The sequence below is a fragment of the Marmota flaviventris genome, chromosome 2 (genome assembly GCF_047511675.1).
Source record: "Marmota flaviventris isolate mMarFla1 chromosome 2, mMarFla1.hap1, whole genome shotgun sequence".
Classification (NCBI taxonomy): Eukaryota; Metazoa; Chordata; class Mammalia; order Rodentia; family Sciuridae; genus Marmota; species Marmota flaviventris.
The window spans coordinates 202,772,380-202,793,861 of record NC_092499.1 but is presented as its reverse complement, the minus strand read 5'-3'; the positions used below and the strand labels follow the sequence as shown (position 1 = coordinate 202,793,861).

Genomic DNA, 21,482 nt, shown 5'->3' with positions numbered 1-21,482 from the left:
AGCCTGGTGACCTTCCTGAGGGACAGGGACCCCACCCTTGCTGTCGGGGACTATCTCTGCTCCCTGGCCCTGCAGCTATGACTCCCCCAGGATGCCGCCTTTGCTGCTCCTCTACTCTGTGCTCTCACTGTCCTCGGGACCAGATCCGTCCTTGTGCCGCCTCAGCATCCTTGCCCTGTGACTGGTCTGTCCACAGATCTGAGAAATCTCTGTGTGGTGGGAGCTGGCACTTCCGGCTGGTAGCCACATGTCTCCCGTGGAGTGCAGGGTGCTCTCCTCCGTCTCACTGGGCCCTCTGTCATTCCCAGTGTGTCCCCAGGTTTGGCCAGTTACTGGAACAGCGGAGAGTCCTCCCTGTGATCCTGGACTGAGTGTTGGCCCCAGAGCTTGTCCTGCCTTCAGCTCTTTGGGGCCGCGTTGGTGGCTGCGTGCAGATCCATGCCTGGAGTCTTGGCAGATGATTCCTTTTATCAGGTCTCTATTTGCTCCTTTTTAAAATTTTTTATTCTGATTTCCCCCCAGTGAGGTGGATTCCCCCTGTGGTTTTGGTACCTTTCTCGTTTACCTACACAAATGGGAAGAGTAGATTTAACTATTGAATATTGGTTTGGAAAAGAGGGAGTCTCCTCTCTGGGCCACAGGATGGAGCACAGGGTGCTGTGAGCTCATCCCACACTTTCTCAGACCCCTGCCTGGGCACAGGTAGTGAAGCCAGGGCAGAATGCAATGCAGGGCCAGGCTCCCCTGCTGAAGGGTGGCCTTACTCAGAGATCCTGAGGCCAGGAACACAGTGCAGGGGCTGGTGAGTGAGGGTGGCCACTCACATAAGGGTCTGGACTCCTTGGGCTGAGGACAGAAGGGGGACCAGGCAGACAGGGCCTTGGCATCATATCTGGATGCAACGGGGGCTGGGGTGGGGTGCTGTGAGGAGGGTGCTGCAGTGGGGCGACCACCTGGGGAGCAGCCCAGCAGAAGGCACAGCCCAGGTGAAGACCATGGGTGGGCACAGCAGGAAACCTGCACGTCTGGAGCTGCAGGCAGAGGGTTTGGATTTCACTCCCAGCGGGACTGGAGTTCTAGGCGACCGTCTGGCCACTGTGTTGGTGAGCATCTGCTGTCTTGGGTGAGGGGTGGCCACAGGATGAGCTTAGAGGAGGCCTGAGAAGCGGGGTGGGAATCCTGGCCGGGTTTTGTGTGAGCCAGAAAGTGGGGTGGGAAGACCCGGCCTCAGCAATGAGCAGGCACCTCGAGCTGATGGATAAGCAATCAGCCTTTATCTGAACTTGGAAATGCTACAGAGAGAGGCCCTGGATGTGCCGCAGCCTCTGGCTCCCTCTGCTTCTGCCCCAGGTTCTTCTTGAGGTTCTCCTGGGCTTCTTCAGGACAGGTTCTGCTTAATGTCGCCATCGGGGTGGGAGGTGTAGGGTTACTTGGGGCAGCACCAGGAATGTCCTGGCAGGAGACAGGAGCAGACCCGTTGGGAGGGGCCCTGGAGAGCCGAGCCCCAGCTTAGGACTCAGCAGCCCAGTCTGCCTGGCTCTGGTCTCCCCGAGAATCCCAGCGTCCTGGCTCTCCACACACCAGGTGCTGCTGGGCCTTGGGCAGAGCAGAGCTCCGAGTCACTCTCTGGTTGGTCTGCTGAGAGGGAACAAGGCCTTGGGGCCCACAGGCGCTTCCCTCCCCTGCCCAGCATCTGCACTACTCAAAGTCCTGCTCCTCAGCTGCCTTGTGCCTGCATCCTGAGGGAAGGCAGAGGTCATCTGTGCCACAACCTACACCCCCATCCCACCGCTCTCACCCACCTCCCCAGCACTCCTCCCCCTGTCCAGGAGCCCTCCCATGGGCCTCCATGGAGCTGCTCCACACAGGAGCCAGGTGTCCCGGGTGCACACCCTCCCAGCTGGGCTCACCCTGGTCAGGACTCCACTCCCACTGCAGGCTCCTCCCAGGCCCAGGGCTCCAGCCACTCCCACTCCTGGCTCCTCCCAGGCCCACAGCTCCACCCACTCCCACTCCTGGCTCCTCCCAGGCCCACAGCTCCACCCACTCCCACTCCTGGCTCCTCCTAAGCCCACGGCTCCACCCACTCCCACTGCTGGCTCCTCCCAGGCCCACGGCTCCACCCACTCCCACTCCTGGCTCCTCCTAAGCCCACGGCTCCACCCACTCCCACTCCTGGCTCCTCCCAGGCCCACAGCTCCACCCACTCCCACTCCTGGCTCCTCCCAGGCCCACAGCTCCACCCACTCCCACGGCTGGCTCCTCCCAGGCCCACAGCTCCACCCACTCCCACGGCTGGCTCCTCCCAGGCCCACAGCTCCACCCACTCCCACTGCTGTCTCCTCCCAGGCCCACAGCTCCACCCACTCCCACTGCTGGCTCCTCCCAGCCCACGGCTCCACCCACTCCCACTGCTGGCTCCTCCCAGCCCACGGCTCCACCCACTCCCACTGCTGGCTCCTCCCAGGCCCACGGCTCCACCCACTCCCACTCCTGGCTCCTCCCAGGCCCACAGCTCCACCCACTCCCACTCCTGGCTCCTCCTAAGTCTACAGCTCCACCCACTCCCATTGCTGGCTCCTCCCAGGCCCAGGGCTCCACTCATTCCTGCTACTTCAATTAGCACTCTGTGGTTCCCCCACCCCTGCTGCCCCAACTCTGGGTTCAAGGTTGGCCCTGCCTCCCCTCCTGAGGCCCACCCCTGCCTGCGCTGTGGCCTGTGCTCAGCTCCCACTCCAGGAGCATCACCATCAACCTTGGTGGTAGGGCCCAGTGCTCCTGCCCCCCAGGTGGCCACCCCACCTTCCAAGTGCCCCTCACCCCACTGCCCGCCTTCCTGATGTGGCCCTGGCCAGTGCTGTGACCCAGGCTCACCTGTGCCTTCCAGGGGACCTGGAGGCTGGTTCCCCTGCAGCCCAGGGCTGCCCATCTGACCATGGGCTGAGGGCTCACCTGAGAGGAAGGGATGGGCCAGGAGCAAGGGTTGAGGTAGCCATGGGAGGGCTCCTGGACATGGGGAGGAGTGCTAGGGAGGTGGGTGAGAGCGGTGGGACGGGGGTGCAGGTCATGGCACGGTTCTGTGTGGAAGGGAAGACGGGTGCCTGGGCAGGGCAGCAGGTGCAGGCGAGTGCTCAAAGCTCAGGAGAGCAGCACCTTGGGTCCCTGAGCCCTAAGTGGGGCTATCTTGTGGCCAGAGCAGAGGGACCTCAGAGCTCCTGGGAAAGATGGGACCTGTGGCTCCCCCCAGTTCCCTGAGACACCGTCAGGTTCAAGGGCAGAATTCAGCCAACTGCTCACAAAGGGGAGACCCCCAGAGGCACAAACCCCCAGAACCAGGGACCAGCCCTGACTTTACCTCAGGGCTGGGAACCTAGTACCTCGGCCCTCAGTGTGGTGTCCCCCACGCCCCTGTTCTCCAGGAAGCAGGGCTTTGCTGAGCCTGTTGGGTGACCCTGGGGGGCCATGCCCTCCTGGCTTCACGGCCTCCACCAAGATGGGCATCGGGGGCCTGGTGCTTCCGTGGAAGGAGGACTGCAGTCTCAGCACATGTGCTGGGGAGGGGGGGCAGACCATGAGGGGGAGCTGGGGAGGAGGGGTGGGGCAGGCCATGAGTAGGAGGTGAGGACCGGTGGTAGGGCTCACTCACCCTGGATGGCCGACTCACAGGCCTGGCTCACCAGCTGGAAGATGGTGGCCAGGGACTGAGGTTCACCCTGGAAGGAGGACATGGCTTTGGGACCCCAACTAGTGCCGCCCAGGAAGGCCCAATAGCAGGAGCTGAGCTGAAGACCCCAGGCTTTCAGCCTCACCCACCTTCTCTCCTGGCTCCCCTTTGGGCCCGGGCAACCCCTGCAGCAGGAGGCGCAGAGGGAACAGGCAGTCAGGAGAGGAGAGCAGCTTGGTGCCACACGTGCAGACAGTGCCTGGGCACTGTGGCCCGAGCTGAATCCCCAGACCCTGGGAGCGGCCACACAGGGAAGGCAACTGGGCTTTTTGTCCTGCCGCGGGACGGTCCTCAAGTGGGCTGGAACTGTGCTGCAAAGGACCTGCCCTGGCTGTGGCCTTAGTGCTGGGGATGGGGCCCTAACAACCGGAAGCTGCTGGAGCGCCTGCCCACCACCCTCTTCCCCCAGCTCACCAGGCCCTGGAGCCCTCCCAAGGGACCTGTGGGGCTGCCTCGGCCTCCAAATAAGGTGGGCCGCAGCAGCTCCCCAGGGGCGAGGGCCCCCTGAGAGAGGGCTGCTGCTCTGTTCTCTTCTCCCTGAGTGTGGCCCCAAGGCCAGGGAAGGGCAGAACCAGCCCAGCTCCACTGGCTCCACACAGGCTCCAAGTGAGGAGCAGGCCAGCCTCCCACAGGAAGTCCTGAGCTTGGACACCTGGACAGGCTGTGCTTGAGCCCCCCAGCTGACTGGCGGGTGGTGGGGACTTACTGTAGGCCCCACGGCTCCTGGAGGCCCTCGTTCCCCGTTGGTGCCCCTGGCCCCTACCAAGCCCTGGAAGCCCTGCAGAGATGCAGAAGACAGGGTTTGCCTGGCACCCCCAGCGAATCTGCCCACCTCTGTCCTGGCTCCCAAACAACGGTGTCCCCAGCCCCACTGCCTGGTAGAGGCCATAGCCCTTAGCTCCACCCCCCTGCCCTCAAGTTTCGACACTTCCCCTAACTGGCCCAGTTCTGCCCCCAACCTGGCACCCAGGAAAGCCTCACCTCGTGCCTAGGCAGACCCCCGTGCCCCTCACCCAGCTGTCTATCAGTTCCCTGATGCACTCCAGAAACTGGAGGACAACCACTCCACAGAGGGGGTCCTTGTGGGGAGCCCAGCAGTGTTTCAGCAGCTAGCCTGAGACTGCCCCTCAGGGGTCTCCCAGGCACTGAGTTCACAGCAAAGACCCCCTGGGAGGTTCGACCCAGAAGAGAAGGTCCTTTCAAGGCCAGGGAGCCCCAGGTTGCCTTTGCTGATCTGGCTGCTGGGAAGTCTGCCCAGAGGGACAGGGGGCCTGGGGCCGGTTCCTATAGCCAGCCTAGCCTACCCATCCCTAGCAGGCCCAACCAGGAGCCCTGGTGACCCCTGTCCTGTGGCGTTGGGCGGAGAAGGGGGTGGGTCTGCATCTCTGCCACAGGTAAGGAAGGCCCCTGTGGTGGCTGCTTCGTGCAGGAGAGAAGCCCCCTCCAGGTCACCTCTTGGGTTGGCCTGGTCAGGAGCCAGAAGTGTTCAATCCCTTCTTCCCAAACTGGCCCTGCCCAGCTCCCAGGACCTCAGCATTCTGGGTGAGGGCTTGTGGAGGAGGTGACGCCTACCCTGGGGCCAGGGGGGCCAGGCTGGCCAGCAGGTCCCTCTAGTCCTCTCATTCCCTGAAGGGCAAAGGCAGGGTGAGCTGGGGTGTGGCTTGTGCCCACACCTCCTCCCATGGGAACAGCCCCACAGCAGCAGCAGCAGCAGCCTGCACGCCAGGTGAGCCACACCAAGGCAGCGGGACTCGCACCTGCCCCGGAGAGAGCCAAGCTGCTGCCCCCACCTGACCCTGGTATGGGCTGGGGCCCCACCCTCCTGCCCCCGCACCCCAGCCTCCATCTCCAAGACCTTCCCAGGCTCTCTTCTCTCCCAGTGCACACACCTTCCGGCCCAGAACAAGTACCTTTGGTCCCTGGAGGCCAACTCTCCCAGGGGTGCCTTGCTGGCCAGGGTAGCCCTGGAAGGGAACAGAGGTGGCCGGCCAGGCAGGGGCAAAGGTTATACCCAGAGGAGGAGGTCAGCCCAAGGCCCTGCCCAGCCACAGCCCAGCCCATACTACCTGTAAGCCTGGGAGTCCCTGGTCTCCCTTCTCTCCTTTTGACCCTGGTGGACCCTGGAGGGGAAGGTGAACTGGGTAGCAGAGGGAAGCGTGGAGGGGAGGTGGGTGGGGGTGGGGTACACCTACCACAGGTCCCTGGACTGTGCGGCCCTGGGTCCCTGGTGACCCCTGCTGACCTCCAGGGCCCTCAGGTCCTGTCTGTCCAGGTGGCCCTGGCTCTCCCTGGAAACACAGGCAGGGGGCTTGGGCTGAGAAGGCATGCTTCCTGACCAGCCCAGACCCAGGCCACACAGGCCCCTCCACTAGAGGGTCAGAAGCACCCTGATGCCCTCATGCTCCCCTGGGTGGGTCCCCATACAGCTCTGTCTACAAGCGCAAACCGCGGAGGTCGCTTCTCCAGGACCGCAGACACAGAGGGGAGCCAAGCCAGTTCTGTGCACCTGCTCCCTGGCCTCCCAACCCAGGCAGCTGGAGCCTGAAGCCAATCACAACAGCCAATCACATCACCAGGGCGAAGCCAGAGAGCGCAGCAGCCAACTGCAAAGGAGAGGTGGGAGACCTGCCCAGGCTCTGAACCCCTCAGGGGCCCTCTGGTCTGGGAGTCCCATCTTGGACAAGTGGCCCCAATGGGCAGGGGCACCCTTTCAAATTACTTTTTGAATTAGCATATGAATGTTCCACATTCTACTAAGCAGACTGCATGGCCTTGTCATGAGTATCAATGCACAAAAGTAAACACAGGGTCAGAGAGAGAACATAAGCTGGTGGTGAGGACCCAGAGCCCAGCTGGCTTCATCCAGCGACATCACAAAACAAATAACACACACCTCCCAGAGAAAAGTATCTGACAGTGCCCATGACTACTGTGCAAGCACCACATAGCATCTCATGTCCACTCTTGATTTTCAAATCTCACAATAAATTTGAGTAAATGGACTTTACTATCACATGAAAAAATACATGCGGGCTTTCACATGCACTCTGCACTGGACTGAGCAGCCCTGGGTCCCCCAGCGCCAGGAGGAAGCTGAGACACCTGCATACCACTGGGTGGGCTTCTGCAGCGCTCACCAATACCACTAGGCAAGAACAGAAGTGAGAGTCAAGAAAAACCACCTGAAAACCAAGAATCACACAGACAATCCATTCAGAAAGCTGGATAGGAAAATGTTGCTCAGAGACGACGGCCCTGCAGAAACCACCAGGCAGACACTGCGAGAGGGAAGGGCCTGGTGACAGCTGTGACGAAAAGATGCAAGGTTTGGGGTGAGCTAGAGCCCAGGCCAGATAAGCCACTTCTTGAAAGTCTCGTGGAGAGTCACAAAAGAAACCTGGACAACAGAAGGATGCCAAGTTCCTGGGCAAGATTCAAATGATAAAAATGCTACTTGTGGGGCTGGGATGTGGCTCAAGCGGTAGCGCGCTCGCCTGGCATGCGTGCGGCCCGGGTTCGATCCTCAGCACCACATACAAACAAAGATGTTGTGTCCGCCAAATACTAAAAAATAAATATTAAAAAAATTCTCTCTCTCTCTACCTCTATCTCTCTCAATCTCTCTTTAAAAAAAAAAAAAAAAATGCTACTTGTTCCAGGCACGATGGTGCACACCTATAATCCCAGCAGCTCGGGAGGCTGAGGCAGGAGGATCATGAGTTCAAACCCAGCCTCAACAATTTAGGAGGCCCTAAGCAACTTAGAGAGACTCTGTCTTAAAGTAAAATATAAAAAGGGCTAGGGTGTGGCTCAGTGGTAAAAGTGGGCTCAATCCCTAGTACCAAAAAAAAAAGTAACATCTGTGTGAAAACACTTGTCACAAACAAGGCCAAAGGACACAGTTGTGACTCCTTCGCAGAGTGAGGCTGGCGCACAGTATGTGAAGCACCCATGAAGAAACAAGCCAGCGGCACCCTGGAGCCAGGGCATGCTTCCCACAGGAAAGGCTGCCTGCTGCAGACCTGAGGGACAGGGACGCAAGGTGGCAGCCGCTGTGTCAGCCAGGCACCCTGGGTGCACCCCTGCTCTACAGAGGCTGCTCCGCCTCGCCTGGCCTCCAGGGGGCAGTGTGGCTTTCTATACCCAAGCTCTGTGCTCTTGCCCAGCACCAGGCCCACGTGGTTGGTGGTACACAGGGCGAGACGTGGGCCGTGGAGGTTCACGACCTCCCCCTTCTGATGCAAGCTGGCTACCATCTGCGGCGCATGCTCATTGGGAGGACCGGGCCAGCCTGCCAGGACACTCTGCCAAGGCAGGTGCAGGGTGGGACGCAGGGTGTGGGGCTGGGGGGAGGCAGCCTCTCAGCCCCTGCGCACTGAACATACTGAACATCTCAGAGCCCAGCTGGGAGCACCTCCCAAGCCACACAGGTGTGGTGCTGTCACTGGGGCACCATCTTCGGCCTCCTCTGCAGAGCCAGACCCTGCCAGACACCCACAGAGCCTGCGACAGCACCAGTGTGTGGGGCCAAACAAGTCTGTACTTGTGGCACCTACGCCCCCTTGGTCCAGGGGCCTTTGGCAAGTGTCTGTAGAAGGAAATAGAAGGCGGCCTTCAGAGCCAGACAGGCCTGGGCCCACCGACTGGGCAGGGGCCTCACCTCCCAAGTCTGCTTCCTCGTCTGTGCCATGAGCTGACCCTACCCGTGGGGACAGTGAAGAGGGAATGCTCACTAAGTAGCAAGATCAGGTCCAGGTGGCCCATAGGTGACAGGAGAGGCCAGGCCAAGCCCCGAATTGGGGACCGGGCCTGTCTGCAGCTCAGGGAACCCTCTCTCTATAGGAGAGGGTGGCATGAACTGCTGCTGAGTTAAGATCCAGACAGCCCCTGGGCCTCACAGACTTACCCTGGGCCCAGGGAGGCCCTGTCCTCCTGGGGTGCCATTCCTTCCAGGGAGGCCCTGCAACAGCACAAGTAGGGCTGAGTCCCCAGTCCTACCCCGACCCCGAGCCCCACCCAGCCCTGCGCCCCTGTCTACATCCTTGGGCACAGGCTGGATCAGGAGTCTCTGGATCCAACCCTAGCCCCGTATGCAACTAGATCTGCCCAACACCGTCCTGAAGAAGTGCTCCTGACAGAGGTCTGGGGCCCCTCAAGCCATGCCCCACGGGAGCGCCTGCCTCCTGCAGGTGAGCTGAATACCAACCTGGGGCAGCCAGAACAGAGCCACCTGGAGGCTGACCCTCACAGCTAGCCTCGTCATACCCCACCAGCCACCACCAGCAGGTCCCTGGAGACAGGGGACATTCAGGAAATGCCTGAAGAGGGGTTCGTGCCTGACATGGCAGGAGGATCAGGGCTTGGGGAGGGAGGCCCAGCCAGTGGGAGAAAGGGCTTGGCCACGGCTGGGCTCGTGGCCTGGAGTGACACAGCAGAGGCGACAGATGAAGGGCGTCCCTCTGTGGGCAAGCCTCGAGTCCTGCTGGTTAATGGTGCCACACCCCAGGGCTATGCCTTGGCCTGGAGTTTCAGTCACCCCCAGAGTAGAGGCTACTGGACTCACTGGAGGGCCTTGAGGTCCTGGGGGCCCGGGAGTCTCTGAAGAGCAGGTGCAGGCAGAAGGGAAGGCAGGGCATGTCTCTCCGTCCCTCTGGAAGAAAGGAGACTGCTCATTCATGGACCCTCTCCTGGCCCTCATCTGACCCTGGGGCTGAGCACGGAAAAGACGCCTGACTCCAGGGAAACACTCTGTGTGGGGCATGGCGGGGACAGAAATGCAACAAGGTAGGTCTGGACTCAGGCCACTGAGTCCCTCTAAGAGCAGCTGGGTCCTGGGTGCCTCCTCCCAGGTGCCCATACAGACCCCAGGCAGGTGGGTAGCTTCCTCCCACTCCCCTCCGAGGCCCCCAGAATAGACAAGGCCAGTACCGGGCACTGAGGGGACCTGCAAAGGCCCTGCATGTGGCTTTGGGTGGGGGGTTCCTGCAGGCCCGGGAGACCTCCACCTTGCTAGATGAGGACTCCTGGCCCGCCTGCACCTTGCTGGGCCTACCGAGAAGGGGAGCAGGCTCCAACAGAACCACTGCAGTAGGGGCTTCCTGGCCTGCCCCCAGCATCTGTCCTACCCAACCACCCTGGTCCCCAAAGGCCACCTCCTCCAGGAAGCTTTCCCTGATCTCCCACAGCACAAGCTTAGGCCTGTCTACCTGAGCCTCTGTGACGTGTGGGGTGGACACACTCAAGGCTGGGATGGTACCCAGAGCCTCACGGCCACCTACCAATGCAGGAAGCTCACAGCACTTGTCCTCATCTGCCCAGGTGTCACCACACACAATCTGCAGCATCTGAAGCTGGAACTATGGAGCAGGGGCATCAGCCAGATGCAGGTCCCTGGAGACAGCCCTCACCAGACCAGCAGGACAAAGACCAGGCTCACCGTAGCTGAGCTGCTCCGGGGACCCCTGGCCTTGGCCAGCCTCCCCAGCATGACAAAGCCAGAGGTGGGTGAGCTAGCCTCTCCGATGGGCCTCTCAGCCACCTTCTGGCAGTCCACATACAGTCTGACCTTGGAGTGTCCCACAGCCACATGCACCTGTAGATGTTGCAGGGTCAGCACCTGCCTAGCTGCCAGGCCAAGGTGTCAGAATAGGTGGAACAAGAGTCGCCCACCTGGGACCTGGGCAGGGTCCTGATGGTACCCACATCCCATGTGACTTCCAGGGCAATTCCCAAAGCAGGTGCCTCCCAAAGAGAAGGGCTAGAGTGCACTTTGACCCAAATTAAAATAGGGCCACTGAAACAAAGGGACGTCAGGGTCAGAGGACCTAGGTGGGTTATCGCCTGACTTTCAGGGACTTGTGCTGGTGCTCCAGGGCAGGCAGCTGCACATGGGGACAGCTGGCAAGCGGGACGGGGCCCCTAGAGCTGAGTAGAGTCCCCAGGACCTTGTGGTAGCTCCCGAAGAAGATCTTCTTCACCTCCTGCAGGTCGAAAGTGGCCACCTGCAAGGCAGCTCTGGGGTCATGGTTGAAGTAGGTCAGCGACTTTCTGCCAGCTGCCAGGGTGAGGTGAGCAGCAGGTAAGCGTCTGTCCTACCCAACCACCCTGGTCCCAAATGATGGGAAAGGACAGACTGTGAGAGCTGCAGGACCCAAGGCCATGCCCAGGACCCTGGCAGGTCTCCACCGTGAAGGGCAGGGGGGCAGCTCTGAGGAAGCTCAGGACACCTGGCTCTTGCTTAGGGTGGGCACTAAAGAAAGGGTGAAGCCCGGGCTCCCATTCCTCCCAACTGCCGAGGGTGACCCGGGGCCCCAGTCACCATCCAGAAGAACCCCGAGGATGGGCTGAAGGTCTTCAGCCGTCATCTGCCACAGCGCAAAGGCTTCGCGGGGTGTCTCGGGGAGCAGGCGCCCAAGGAAGACAATGGTGTGCTCAGGCGGCAGGGCCACTGGGTGGATGTCGCTGGAGGCATGGGAGGGGGCGTGAGCAGAATGGAGAGTGGCTGGGCTTGGACCAGGCCTCCCAGGCACAGGCCCCCTGCAGCCCCAGCCTCACCCTGGCGCGGCTCTGCTGATCATGGTGGAGCCTGCATGCACAGCCTTCCCAGCTGTGGACGGAGTGTGGCAACCGTCTGTACCCCAGAACACAGACTGGGGGTACGTACGGCCATGGTCTAAAGGCCAAGCTGGGGTCTCCCCTGCCTCAGTGTCCCCAGGAGTAACATGGGGTATGTAAAGGACAGAATTCCCTCCAAGAAGCTTCAAGGCACCTGGCCTGACACAGCCCTCTACCTCCCCCGAGGCCTGGCCAGTGAAGGTCACCTAGAAGGGGCTCACCCAGGCCCTGTGCTTCAGGGTCCCTGTGTGGCAGAAGACCCACCAGGAGAATCCACAGGTCACTCCCGAGGGCCGGGAGCCCACAGGCACATAGGCAGCGCTGCCCTCAGGAGTCGGCCCACTGACCACAGCTGTCTTAGTGCTCAGACTGGGGGCTCCTGGCCAGGACCTATGCAGACCCAGGTGCACTGAGGGGCAGGGGAGGGGTCTCTGGTCACACAATAGAAGTGCTCCCCAGAGCCTGCAGCCTCCTACCTGGCCTTCACGTGCTCTTGGGATAAAAACCAGGGGCTGGGAAGACCCAGCCCCACCACTTCCTGCAAGGCTTTAAGCACCCTGACCCCAAGGCCGTGGCACGGCTGCTCCTTCCTCCTGAGCCGTCCCCCACTCTCTGCCGGTGGCTCTTGTCTGCTGCCTCCTTGGGGACCTTCCTGACCGCACCACGAGAAGGTGGGGGCCTGAGGCCCTCAGTGCAGCTGCATCTGTGCTGGGTAAGCACACCTGGGAAACCTCTGTCCCCTTCTGGAGCTCAAAAAGGAGAGCAGGCAGCACCGGAGCACCATGTACCCTGCAGGCTGGTGGCCGGCACCTGAGACGGGTGACTGAGGAATGGTGGCTGGGATGCCGAACACCTTGCAAGGTGGGGCCAGAGGCAGGGGGTGGAGACCAGGGCTCCAGGCAGTGGGAGCATCCCACCTGCCCACCCAGCAGAACAGCCGTGACAGCCCAGACGGGAGGAATGGGGCCACCGCTTCTGCAGCAGCACTTCCACACCACCCTACGAAGAAAATGGGGGCAAAAGGGGGCAGGTGTCAGCGACCATGCTCCAGAGAAGACACACAAATGGCCAGCAGGCAGAGGAACAAGTGCCCAGCATCGCTGATCATCTGAGAAGTGCAGGTCAAAGCCACCCCTGAGGCAAAACAGCTGTTACCCAGACAGCAAGGTCAGTGCTGGGGGGAGGGGCTGCACAGGGTGGGACGGTGCTGAGCACGGCCACGGGGCAGCAGGGGGAGCTGCTGTCCCCACAGGTCCAGAGCAGGTGAAGTCGGGGTACAGAGGATCCCGCCCTCCATGGTCACTGTAGCACCACCCACAACAGGGGAGCCACCCAAGTGTCCACCTGCTGAGGACAGAGAAGGACACATGGGATTAGACCCAGAGAAAGGCTGATGGCCACAGGGAAGAAGGGGCCTGCCATCCGTTCGCAGCAACCTGGGGAAGTGAGGTGGTCTCTCTCCTGCGGCAGCTATAGCAGTGGCTCTAGAGGCAGAGGGCGAGTGCTGGCTACCACATCCACGCCGCAGGAGAGCCACGCGATCACGGGAGAAGAGAGGTGTGTCTCCTCCGCAACGCGGTGAGAGCGTTGGAAGGCGTGAGGGGGCAGGAGTGCCTACTGGACCCAAAGACCTCACAACTGTGCTTGTATGGAAACACCACACCATGCCCCGTTAACAGGCACCATGTTTATGTGTCCATGCATCCATTTAAAGCATATTTAAATCTAAAATAAAATGTGGTTATTTAAAAAACAGTGGTGCAGTGGCATGTGCCTACAATCTTGGGAGGCTGATGGCAGCCTAGTGAGACTCTGTCCCAAATAAAAACGAAAAGGGGCTGGGGATGTGGCTCAGTGGTAGAGCACCCCTGGGTTCCACTCCTAGAATCACAAAAATAAAAATAAAAGGATAAAAGAACAGACCACCCCTGAAGGAGATGCCTCTAGCGTGAGCACAGCAACAGGAGGCGGCGCTGCCCGTGGTGGATAGCTGTGCCACGAGGCCCAGGGACCTGGCATCTCCACACAGTGCTACCCTGATGCAGCCTCTCTAACCTCTTCACTGGGCCCCCAGGCTGGCTGCAACCTGCACCTATGTGGCCCAGAAAGCAGGGACCTGGAGAAGCCTCCTGGCCCTTCTGGCCACCTGCTCAGGGCCACGGGCCCCAGTGCCCCTGCATGCCTCAGTTAGACCCTACTGGTAATTTCTGGCACGTGGCCCTGTCAGTCCTTTGGGGATCTGGGAAGTCAGCGCCTGCTCTTGCTGTTACCATGCCACGTGCACCGCAGTGCAGGTCTGTGACTCAAGGTGTTGGGGTAAAGGGGGACCACACGCCCTCTACAGCTGCTAACTTGGCAGGCAAAGGCAGTCAGCATCGTGGACCATGTTCAGGACGCAGCTAGGGGACCAGTCCCCAGGCCAGGTGGGGAAAGACACATGCATGGCTGCAGATCATGCTGAGGGGCAGGCCCCATTCCACACGAGATCTGCTGACTGTGAGATGGGAATTTCTAGCACACAGGTGAAACCAGTCGGCAGTGTGATGAAGAGATGCCAGGGCCAATAGGCTCTGGGAGCCAGGGATGTGGTCAGTCTCCTTCTTGTGCCCACCTCTGCCCACCTGACTTCCCACAGCCCCACTTGCAGTTCCAGCCCCATTGGCCCCTCATACCTAGTCCGCCGTGTCAGCTGGGCATCCTTGAAGAGTGTGAAGGTCGGGGTCAGGCCCAAGGCTGAGGGTTCCATGGCCACACCTCGAATAGAGGCGTGCTCCTTCTCCACCAGGCCGAAGGCTGCCATCAAGTCAAATCCTGGTGGACAGGGAAAGATGACAGGCTGGATGGAGCAGAGGTCCAGACTGAAAGGTGAGGCAGGAGAAGGGGCTGTGCTGAGAAGGGGTGGCCTGGCTGCGGGAGCTGGAGAGCAAGGGTCTGGGGCAGCCTCTGGGTCAGCACCACCTTGGCCCCTTGGGAGAATCCAGCCCCTCGCTCTCCATGCCCACCCCTACCCCAGACCATGACTCCTCTTTCCCTGGCTAACTGTGTCAGTGTGGGAGGCCCAGAGATGGAAGAGGTGGGACCACTGGCACACAGCCCCAACCATGACTCTAACTCCCATCTCCCCCAACAAGCGGAGCCCTAGCACCCGCACCACCCCACCCAGCCTCCAAGTTTGTTTTCCTCTCCAAGAAGGGCCTTGCTGAGTTCCCCTTGTCCAGCACCACAGCCATACATGGTCCCTTCTGCTGCACATGGCCTGAGGACCCTCCAGGCCCCTGATCCTTCAGGGCTGGGCCATGCCCTGAGCCAGCAGAGTCATGGGAACCTGGGCAGGTCCTCAATGCAGCTGGTCCTTCTTGGGCACGAAGTATGGGGTGAATCTCACCTTATGCTGGGCGCTAATCAGTGCATGGCTGACTAGCAGCCCCAAGCAGGAGGCCAGCAGAGGCTCCAGCTCTTTCAAGGTTGCAGTCTCTCCTGCCTGCCATCCACTGGCCCTGCAGGCCCAACAGTGGGCCCAGGGCAGCCACAGCCTGCCCCCCAGGTGGACGCACAGCCTTCACATGGCTTAGCACATCTGCCTGCCACCGTCTCCCTGCTGGCAGAGTTCCCTGGCCATGTTCCTGAAGCCAAGCATCTACTCTCTGAGGAGGACCTCAGCCCTCGTGAAACATGAATGAGGACCCCTCAGGCTTGGCACCTGGAAACCCAGCTTCCATGCGCAGCAAGCTCCACAGAGGCCAGAAAAGCCTAGACTCAGCTTTGCTTCTGCCCTGCACAAGCTGACACCGACCTGGGCCAGCCTCTGCTCCCTTGTGAAACAGGAATGGAACTGCCCTGCCAACCTCAGGGGGCCATCCGAGAAGGTGCAGTCTGCACCCGAAATCCTATGGTGGGTCTCCAGTGGGTCTCCCTCAACCCCCATTCCTCAGAAAGAGCCTGAGAGAAGCAGGGTAGAGTGCACTGGCCACAGGTGTGCAGGACCTACCTGGGAGGGAGCTGTCCGGGTGGAGGGTGGGGCAGGCTGCTGCAAGGAGACAGAGGGTCATGAGCCACCTCAGCCTGACCAGGTCACCAGGGAGCAGCCGCTGCATGATGACACCCTGATCTCTCTTGTGGACACAGGTGGTCTGTGCTGCATCTCCACCTGCCTGCCCCCTTACTGCACTGAAGGCCTGTGGTACCCGTCCCTCTAGGAAAGGGACAGGGTAGTCCTGCCACCTCTGGATCTCACTGAGTGAGCAAGCGCTCCACTCTCCCTGCAGGGCCCAGGGCCAAAGCTAAGGGCTTCTCTGGGTGCAGCACCCGGAGAGGGTGCTGGCTCTAGCTGCAGGCCCAGGAGATGTTGGGTGTGAGGCAATCAGACTCAGGAACACAGGTCGCTCTGGGGCTAGTTCCAGGGCAGGTGTGGGTGAAGGAAGCATGTCCACTGAGTAATGAGGATTCTGCCCCTTGGGCATTCAAGCCACAACTAGATGATCCTGCAGAGATGCCAGGGGGGAGTTGAGGTGAGGGACTGCATGGCCATTGAGGCCATCTGCTCCAAGCAGCTGTAGCTGACCAAGAAAACCAGTGCAAAATAATAGCAAGAAAGGACTCTTCTTGGCTAGGTCCTGGCCATGCTCTTGGGGGGTTCCAGGCCCGGTGGAGACATGTCCATGTCCTAAATGCTTCAAGGCAAGGTCAGCCCTGACTCCCGGGCTGCTCTTTCATGTAACTGGCCTCCTTCATGTCTGTGCTCAGCATCCCGCTCACTCTGCCCCTTCACATCCCAGACACCCCAGTACCAGCCAGTCCTGACGGCACCAGCAGCTGAGGCCAGAGTGGGAGTGCTGACTGCAAGACCTGCAGAGCTCTGTTCTGATTGTTGTGCTCTAACCTGAATCAGGTCATCATTTTAGAATGAGATGGCTTCTCAAGGTCACCTCCATCTCCCTTCTGGGGTCTGGCTAGATCTGGGTCTGTCTGGGTCTGGGGTCTTGGTGCCCACTTACCTGTCCAGCCCATGGCAGACACTGCCACACTCTCCCCTGCTCCATAGACAGCTGAGACCAGGACCTTGTACTTGGTGGCAGCTAGCAAGTCAGAGAGCACGGTGTGGTTCCTGGGCCCTGGCACAGAGATCTGAGGGGCAGGAGTCACCTAAGTGGGCTCCTCCTGGAGGAGCTCACTACGAGGCTTGGCTTTTTTCTGTCTGAGGCCACCCTCAGCACACAGGGTGGGCCACATTTCACCCACTGACCTCCCCCACCCTAGAAGGTCCCTCGTTGGGTGGCTGCTGCTCTCCACAGACTTACTGATTGATCAGGTCTGGAGCCTGTGGCAGGCGTGTAGGTGAGCCGGTAGTGGAGAACATGGCCACTTGGGGGTGTCCAGCTGACCCGAAGGCTGTTGGGAGTCTCCGAGGACAGAGCCAGGCTGGAGGGGGGACTTCTGCTTGCTGCAGCTAGCAACAGCAGAGGCAGTGTGGGGCTCAGGGCCCTCTACAAGGGGCCACTCTGCAGGCAGGGGACCTAACCTGTGCTGAACTGGGCACTCTGCTTCCCAACCTGCACCATGCCCCCATCGCTGCACCATGCCCCCAGTGCCACACCACATCCCCAGTGACACACCACGCCCCCTTGCCACACCACACCCCCAGTGCCGCCCTAGGCTTCCCAGTGCGGCACTCAGACATCAGCCCCCACAGCAGGTCCTGCTGTCCCAGCACAGAGCTATCACCCATGCCTGGTGATGTGGACCCTTGGTCAACTCTGGAACACCTGTCCTCCACAGGAGCTCACTGAAGCCCCACAACTGCCAGCATTCAGGCCCAGAGGTCAGGGACTTTTAGACTCTGCCTGCCAGTGGTTTGGGGTCTGAAGTCTCAGGGGAGTCTGGGTTCTCCTTTGGGTTGGTCCTGCCCCAATCTAGAAAAATGGAGAGAGGACTACCTACAGGGGGAGTAGCGGAGGGACACAGGGTCACTGCGGGCCCCGTCCCTGTAGTAGGCCAGGATGGTGATCTCGTACTCTGTGTGCTTCCCCAGGTCAGGCAGGACAGCTGTGCTCAGGGTTCCTGGGACAGAGATCTGGAGAGATGAGAGTCTAGGTGTTCACCGGCTCATGGGGAACCTCACGCTGGGGGTCTGGATCCCAGGCCCCGGGCAGAGAGGTGTCCCCAGGATGCAGAATTGGGGTGGGCACATAGGGCCCAAGCCCCCGCTTGGCCTCAGCACCTGGGGTGGGAGGGTCTCCTCTGAACAGCCAGCCTGCCCTCCCTACCGCACCTCATGGGCCTGCCCCTCTCCCAGGGGTGTCCACTTGATCTGGTAGACCAGTACGCCCGATGAGGCTGCCGCTGCCCACACCAGCCTGACTGCATCCCCTGGCAGCTCTGTCACCGACAGCTGGCTCGGGCTGGGGGCTTTCCCTGGAAGGTGAGGCAGCAGCTGGGCTTAGAGTGCTGGCCAGGAGCCAAGAGGGACACACAGAGGAGTATCCCTGAGTCCCAGGCCACTGTACCCTCCCCTCACACCTCTCCAGCCACTTGCCCCACCTGGCTCAGCTCTGGCCCAGAGGAGATGCTCAGTGGACGTGTGTTGATTTAAACGGTCCAGTAGAGCAGGATCAGCCCATCCATCTCTCGGCCCCAGACCTGACCTCCCGATACTCACTTGTGGTCACACGGCCAGTCAGCGTGGAGGAGCCTCCCCCAAGGAAGAGGCAGGTGATACGAACAGTGTAGGTGGTAGAGGAGAAGAGGGGTCCCAGAGCAGCCCATGTAGCATTCCCAGGAGCCTCTGTCTGTAGGGGGCATGGGCAGACCCAGTGGGCACCCAGAGCCCCTCTCAGGGCAGAGATCCAGGCCTGGGACCTGCAGCCACCACTACTCTGTGGCCCCAAAAATGCAGAAAATGGGGTGGACCAGAGACCCAGGAAGCCCCCCATAGACCCTGAAGTGGGGGCACCTACAGCTGCTCCACGGTGTCACTGCATGTACCTGTATTGATTCTCTACCTCATGTCCCTCCAGATCCCACTGGAGTCCCTCAGTGGCCAAGGTGGGGCTAAAGACATGAGCCCCCAGGTCAGGTGTGGGGGACGGGGCAGTCGTGGGCGCGACACGCCAAGCAGGGAGAGGCCTGGGAGACTACATGGTGGGGCTGAGGGTTCTGGGCCCCCCCACGGTCTGCACGTGCACCCTGGTCCCTCAGCAGCTCTCACCACATCTGAGCCCCAGGCAGGTCCTCTCACCTGCCCTGAGTGACCACCATCACTGGAGATGTAGCTGACCCTGACCAAGCGCATGGGCCTCTGGGTGCCCTCCCAGGACACACGGGCTGAGTCGTGGCTCACGTCTGAGAAGCCCAGGTGCCTTGGTGGGGCCAGGGCAGCTGCAGAGCACATCCAGGCTTCAGGGGATGGCATGCCACCCTTGCCCCGTGCCTGAGATGAGGATGGGAGAGGACAGAGAGGTCTGGGGCTCCTACCATGGAAGCCTCTGGAACCAGAGGGGACACTCACGGGTCCTGATGTGGATGCTCCGGGCCTCGCTGGCCTCTGGCCCTCGCAGGCTCTGCACCAAGATCTGGTAGTCCCTGCCTGGTTCCAGGCCGTCCAGCAGCACCTCAGGCCGCCCTACCTGCACCTGGGGAAGGGAACATGCTGTCCCTGTGCCCAGCCCCGCCCCCGATGCCCCCCCACCTTTCTCCTCCCCTGCCCCCAGGCGCACCTCCTTCTCTTCCTCCTTGCCCCCTGGGGAGGCTGATAAGCATCGAACCAGGTACTGGGTGGCCCCGGCAGAGGACTGCCAGGCCAGGCGGAGCGTCCTGGGTGTTGCTGTCACCAGGGTCAGTGCCCGCGGTGGAGGCAGGGGTGCTGGGGAAAGGCGACTGTCAGGGGCACTTTGGGAACATGGCATGTGCATAAATCATGCCCACTGACAAGGGGGCCCTCCTCTAACCACAAAATGATTTCTCTAAGTCTAATTTTAGGTGTTCCTCGTAGGCAACATCGTGGGGCCCAGGAGTCTAAGCACTTTTCCAAACTTCACTGAGGCCAAGTTTTGGGGCTCGTGGCTGTTGGGGAGCTGGACCTCCCCACAGGTCTAAGGCCATCTGCCCCAAGGTAGGGGGGTGCAGCCTCCAGAGTCTTCAGGGGCTTCCCAAAGGCCACAGGGTATGTGGTGTGGTGCTGTTTCTCTGAATGACAGGACACAGAGCAGAGAGGGTGCAGGGCTGCGCAAGGGGCTGAGCAGATGGGGAGGGAAGCTGTGGTGACAGCAGCCCATCTCTGGATCACTGACAGCCCCTGCACCATCCACTGTAACTGGGTACGTTGGTGGCATGTGGCTCCTCTGTCAGTAGAACTGTTAAAGGGGCACTCCTGGCAATCCTTTGGAGGGGGCTGGAGCTGCTAATTAGTGACCTTAGCCATGTGCTGTGGCCAGGCAGGGTGGGGGCTCTGAGGACAATGTGAGCAGGGTAGCAATGGCTGAGGTGTGGCAACAGAATGAATGACTCTCCTGGTGTTCACCAGGGTAGAGGGGCCCAGGGACTGAGACTTGTAGGGATGGTTCTGACCCAGGTTTGCCGACCGCACCTCCCTGCTGGTGCCAAACCCCAAAGGGAGAGAAGGGGCCACATGCACCCCACCTACCTGTAGTCACCAGACCCTGCAGGCCCTTGCCAGCCCTGTCCTTGTAGACAGGGAGCACAGAGACCAGGTACTCGGAGCTGGAGGTCAGGTTGCAAAGCTGCACAGATGATGCGGGCCCTCCGACCACCAGCTGAAACAGAACAGAACTGGGCGGCATGGGGCACCGAGGGACAGGGCACAGGGCAGGAAAACTGCTGACAGGGGTGTGGATGTCTCCCTTCCTGCAAATCAGGGTTCCCAGCCTGGAGCAGAGCAGCAGCCTGCTCTGAGGGAGCATGGGCAGAAGACAATCACTTAACCCATCCCCTGCCAGTCAAAGCCACACCCCTGGGTCCTCAGCCACCCCCGATGGCCCTGCTCACGGCTTCCGCTGAGGTGCACATGAGCAGGGCCAGCCTGTCTCGGCTCCCAAGCCCGGGGAGGCCGTGGCCGCTCCCGCCTTGACTCCAGCTCAGCCTTATCAGATTCCTGCCTCCCTGCTCCGCGTGGCTGGGGGAGGCCAGGATCCCCCTCACCTCTTGGGGGGTGCCACCCCTGGACGACTGCCACATGATCAGATACTCAAGGGGCAGCTGGGGGGCTGGAGTCCAGGACACGTGGACGCTGGAGGAGGTGATCTGGGTCAGGACCAGGCTGCTGGGCCCCGGGAGGGGTTCCAGGGCCGGAGCATCTTCTGGAGTGACTGTGGGTGGGCAGGGTGGTGGTCAGGGCCCAAGTGGCCAGCTCTGTCTACTTCCCTGGTGGCTACTGAAGAGGGACAGGAGGATCACTCCCCCAGGCCCTCCACAACAGATGCCCCAAGTGGGGGCTCAGGCCCCTCAAGGCTGTGGTGCACCATGTGGGAGCATGGCCCCCTGGCCCTCTGCCCACAGCAGCTGGCAGGGCCTGGAAGGGCCCCACCCCCTCACCTGGGGCCCTGCTCAGGCTCCGGCCTTGCACCTTCTGGCAGATGAGGCGGCTGAGCAGGCCAGCCAGGGTGGCCAGCTGGGGGAAGTCCAGCACATTGTGCACAGTGATGTCCAGGGGCTGGGATGCCAGGACCTTCAGTTCTGCCTCATCAGCATTCTTCACACCTGCTCGGGGGCAAAGGGAGCAGGTTGCCACCTGGCTGGCTCCTCGTCCAGCTTGATGGAACTACAGAGGGGCCACATGCCTAGGACCCCAGGGGGCCCCAGTGAGAGACAGGACCAAGGCCAGGCTGAACCTCACCCTGAGCCCATGCCTGGTGGGCCCTGGAGCTGGGCAGATGGTCAGACCACATAAGTGCTGGGTGGAGTGCATATGAGTGAGAGACTAGGGGTTCCCAGGAGGACCCCCAAGTCTACAGTTTCTTCCCCATAGGACAGGGTTGAGTATCAGGCAGTGCAGAGGCATGACCCTCCTGGTGGCAGCCAGGGCAGGAGGTGGGTGGGTCACCAGGCACAGAGGTGCTGGCCAGGTGAAGGATGGGCTTGCAGGCTGCTCAGTGAACACGGCACAAAACCTAGTAGGGTGTTGGCAGTGCCC

The 21,482-nt window shown here is 61.1% G+C and overlaps 1 protein-coding gene across 1 annotated transcript in view; it reads right to left on the bottom strand.

Annotated features, from left to right (window-relative positions):
- Positions 1 to 1,088: 1,088 nt before the first annotated feature.
- Col20a1 (collagen type XX alpha 1 chain) overlaps positions 1,089 to 21,482 on the bottom strand; it is a 33,730-nt gene continuing 13,336 nt past the window's right edge. Inside the window, exons 9-36 of the mRNA XM_071609081.1 lie at positions 20,885 to 21,049; positions 20,492 to 20,658; positions 19,977 to 20,106; positions 19,051 to 19,196; positions 18,843 to 18,966; positions 18,573 to 18,712; positions 17,994 to 18,123; positions 17,607 to 17,749; positions 17,276 to 17,408; positions 16,636 to 16,784; positions 16,333 to 16,462; positions 15,327 to 15,365; positions 14,011 to 14,149; positions 11,043 to 11,185; positions 10,669 to 10,778; positions 10,161 to 10,316; positions 10,003 to 10,080; positions 9,288 to 9,374; positions 8,631 to 8,684; positions 5,791 to 5,844; positions 5,635 to 5,688; positions 5,297 to 5,350; positions 4,431 to 4,502; positions 3,814 to 3,849; positions 3,647 to 3,713; positions 3,378 to 3,551; positions 2,875 to 2,952; positions 1,089 to 1,452 (exon numbers count right to left, since the gene is read on the bottom strand). Coding sequence (XP_071465182.1) covers positions 1,427 to 1,452; positions 2,875 to 2,952; positions 3,378 to 3,551; positions 3,647 to 3,713; positions 3,814 to 3,849; positions 4,431 to 4,502; positions 5,297 to 5,350; positions 5,635 to 5,688; positions 5,791 to 5,844; positions 8,631 to 8,684; positions 9,288 to 9,374; positions 10,003 to 10,080; positions 10,161 to 10,316; positions 10,669 to 10,778; positions 11,043 to 11,185; positions 14,011 to 14,149; positions 15,327 to 15,365; positions 16,333 to 16,462; positions 16,636 to 16,784; positions 17,276 to 17,408; positions 17,607 to 17,749; positions 17,994 to 18,123; positions 18,573 to 18,712; positions 18,843 to 18,966; positions 19,051 to 19,196; positions 19,977 to 20,106; positions 20,492 to 20,658; positions 20,885 to 21,049 — 2,978 coding nt within the window. The 3' untranslated portion in view covers positions 1,089 to 1,426. The remainder of the gene's footprint in view (positions 1,453 to 2,874; positions 2,953 to 3,377; positions 3,552 to 3,646; positions 3,714 to 3,813; positions 3,850 to 4,430; positions 4,503 to 5,296; positions 5,351 to 5,634; positions 5,689 to 5,790; positions 5,845 to 8,630; positions 8,685 to 9,287; positions 9,375 to 10,002; positions 10,081 to 10,160; positions 10,317 to 10,668; positions 10,779 to 11,042; positions 11,186 to 14,010; positions 14,150 to 15,326; positions 15,366 to 16,332; positions 16,463 to 16,635; positions 16,785 to 17,275; positions 17,409 to 17,606; positions 17,750 to 17,993; positions 18,124 to 18,572; positions 18,713 to 18,842; positions 18,967 to 19,050; positions 19,197 to 19,976; positions 20,107 to 20,491; positions 20,659 to 20,884; positions 21,050 to 21,482) is intronic.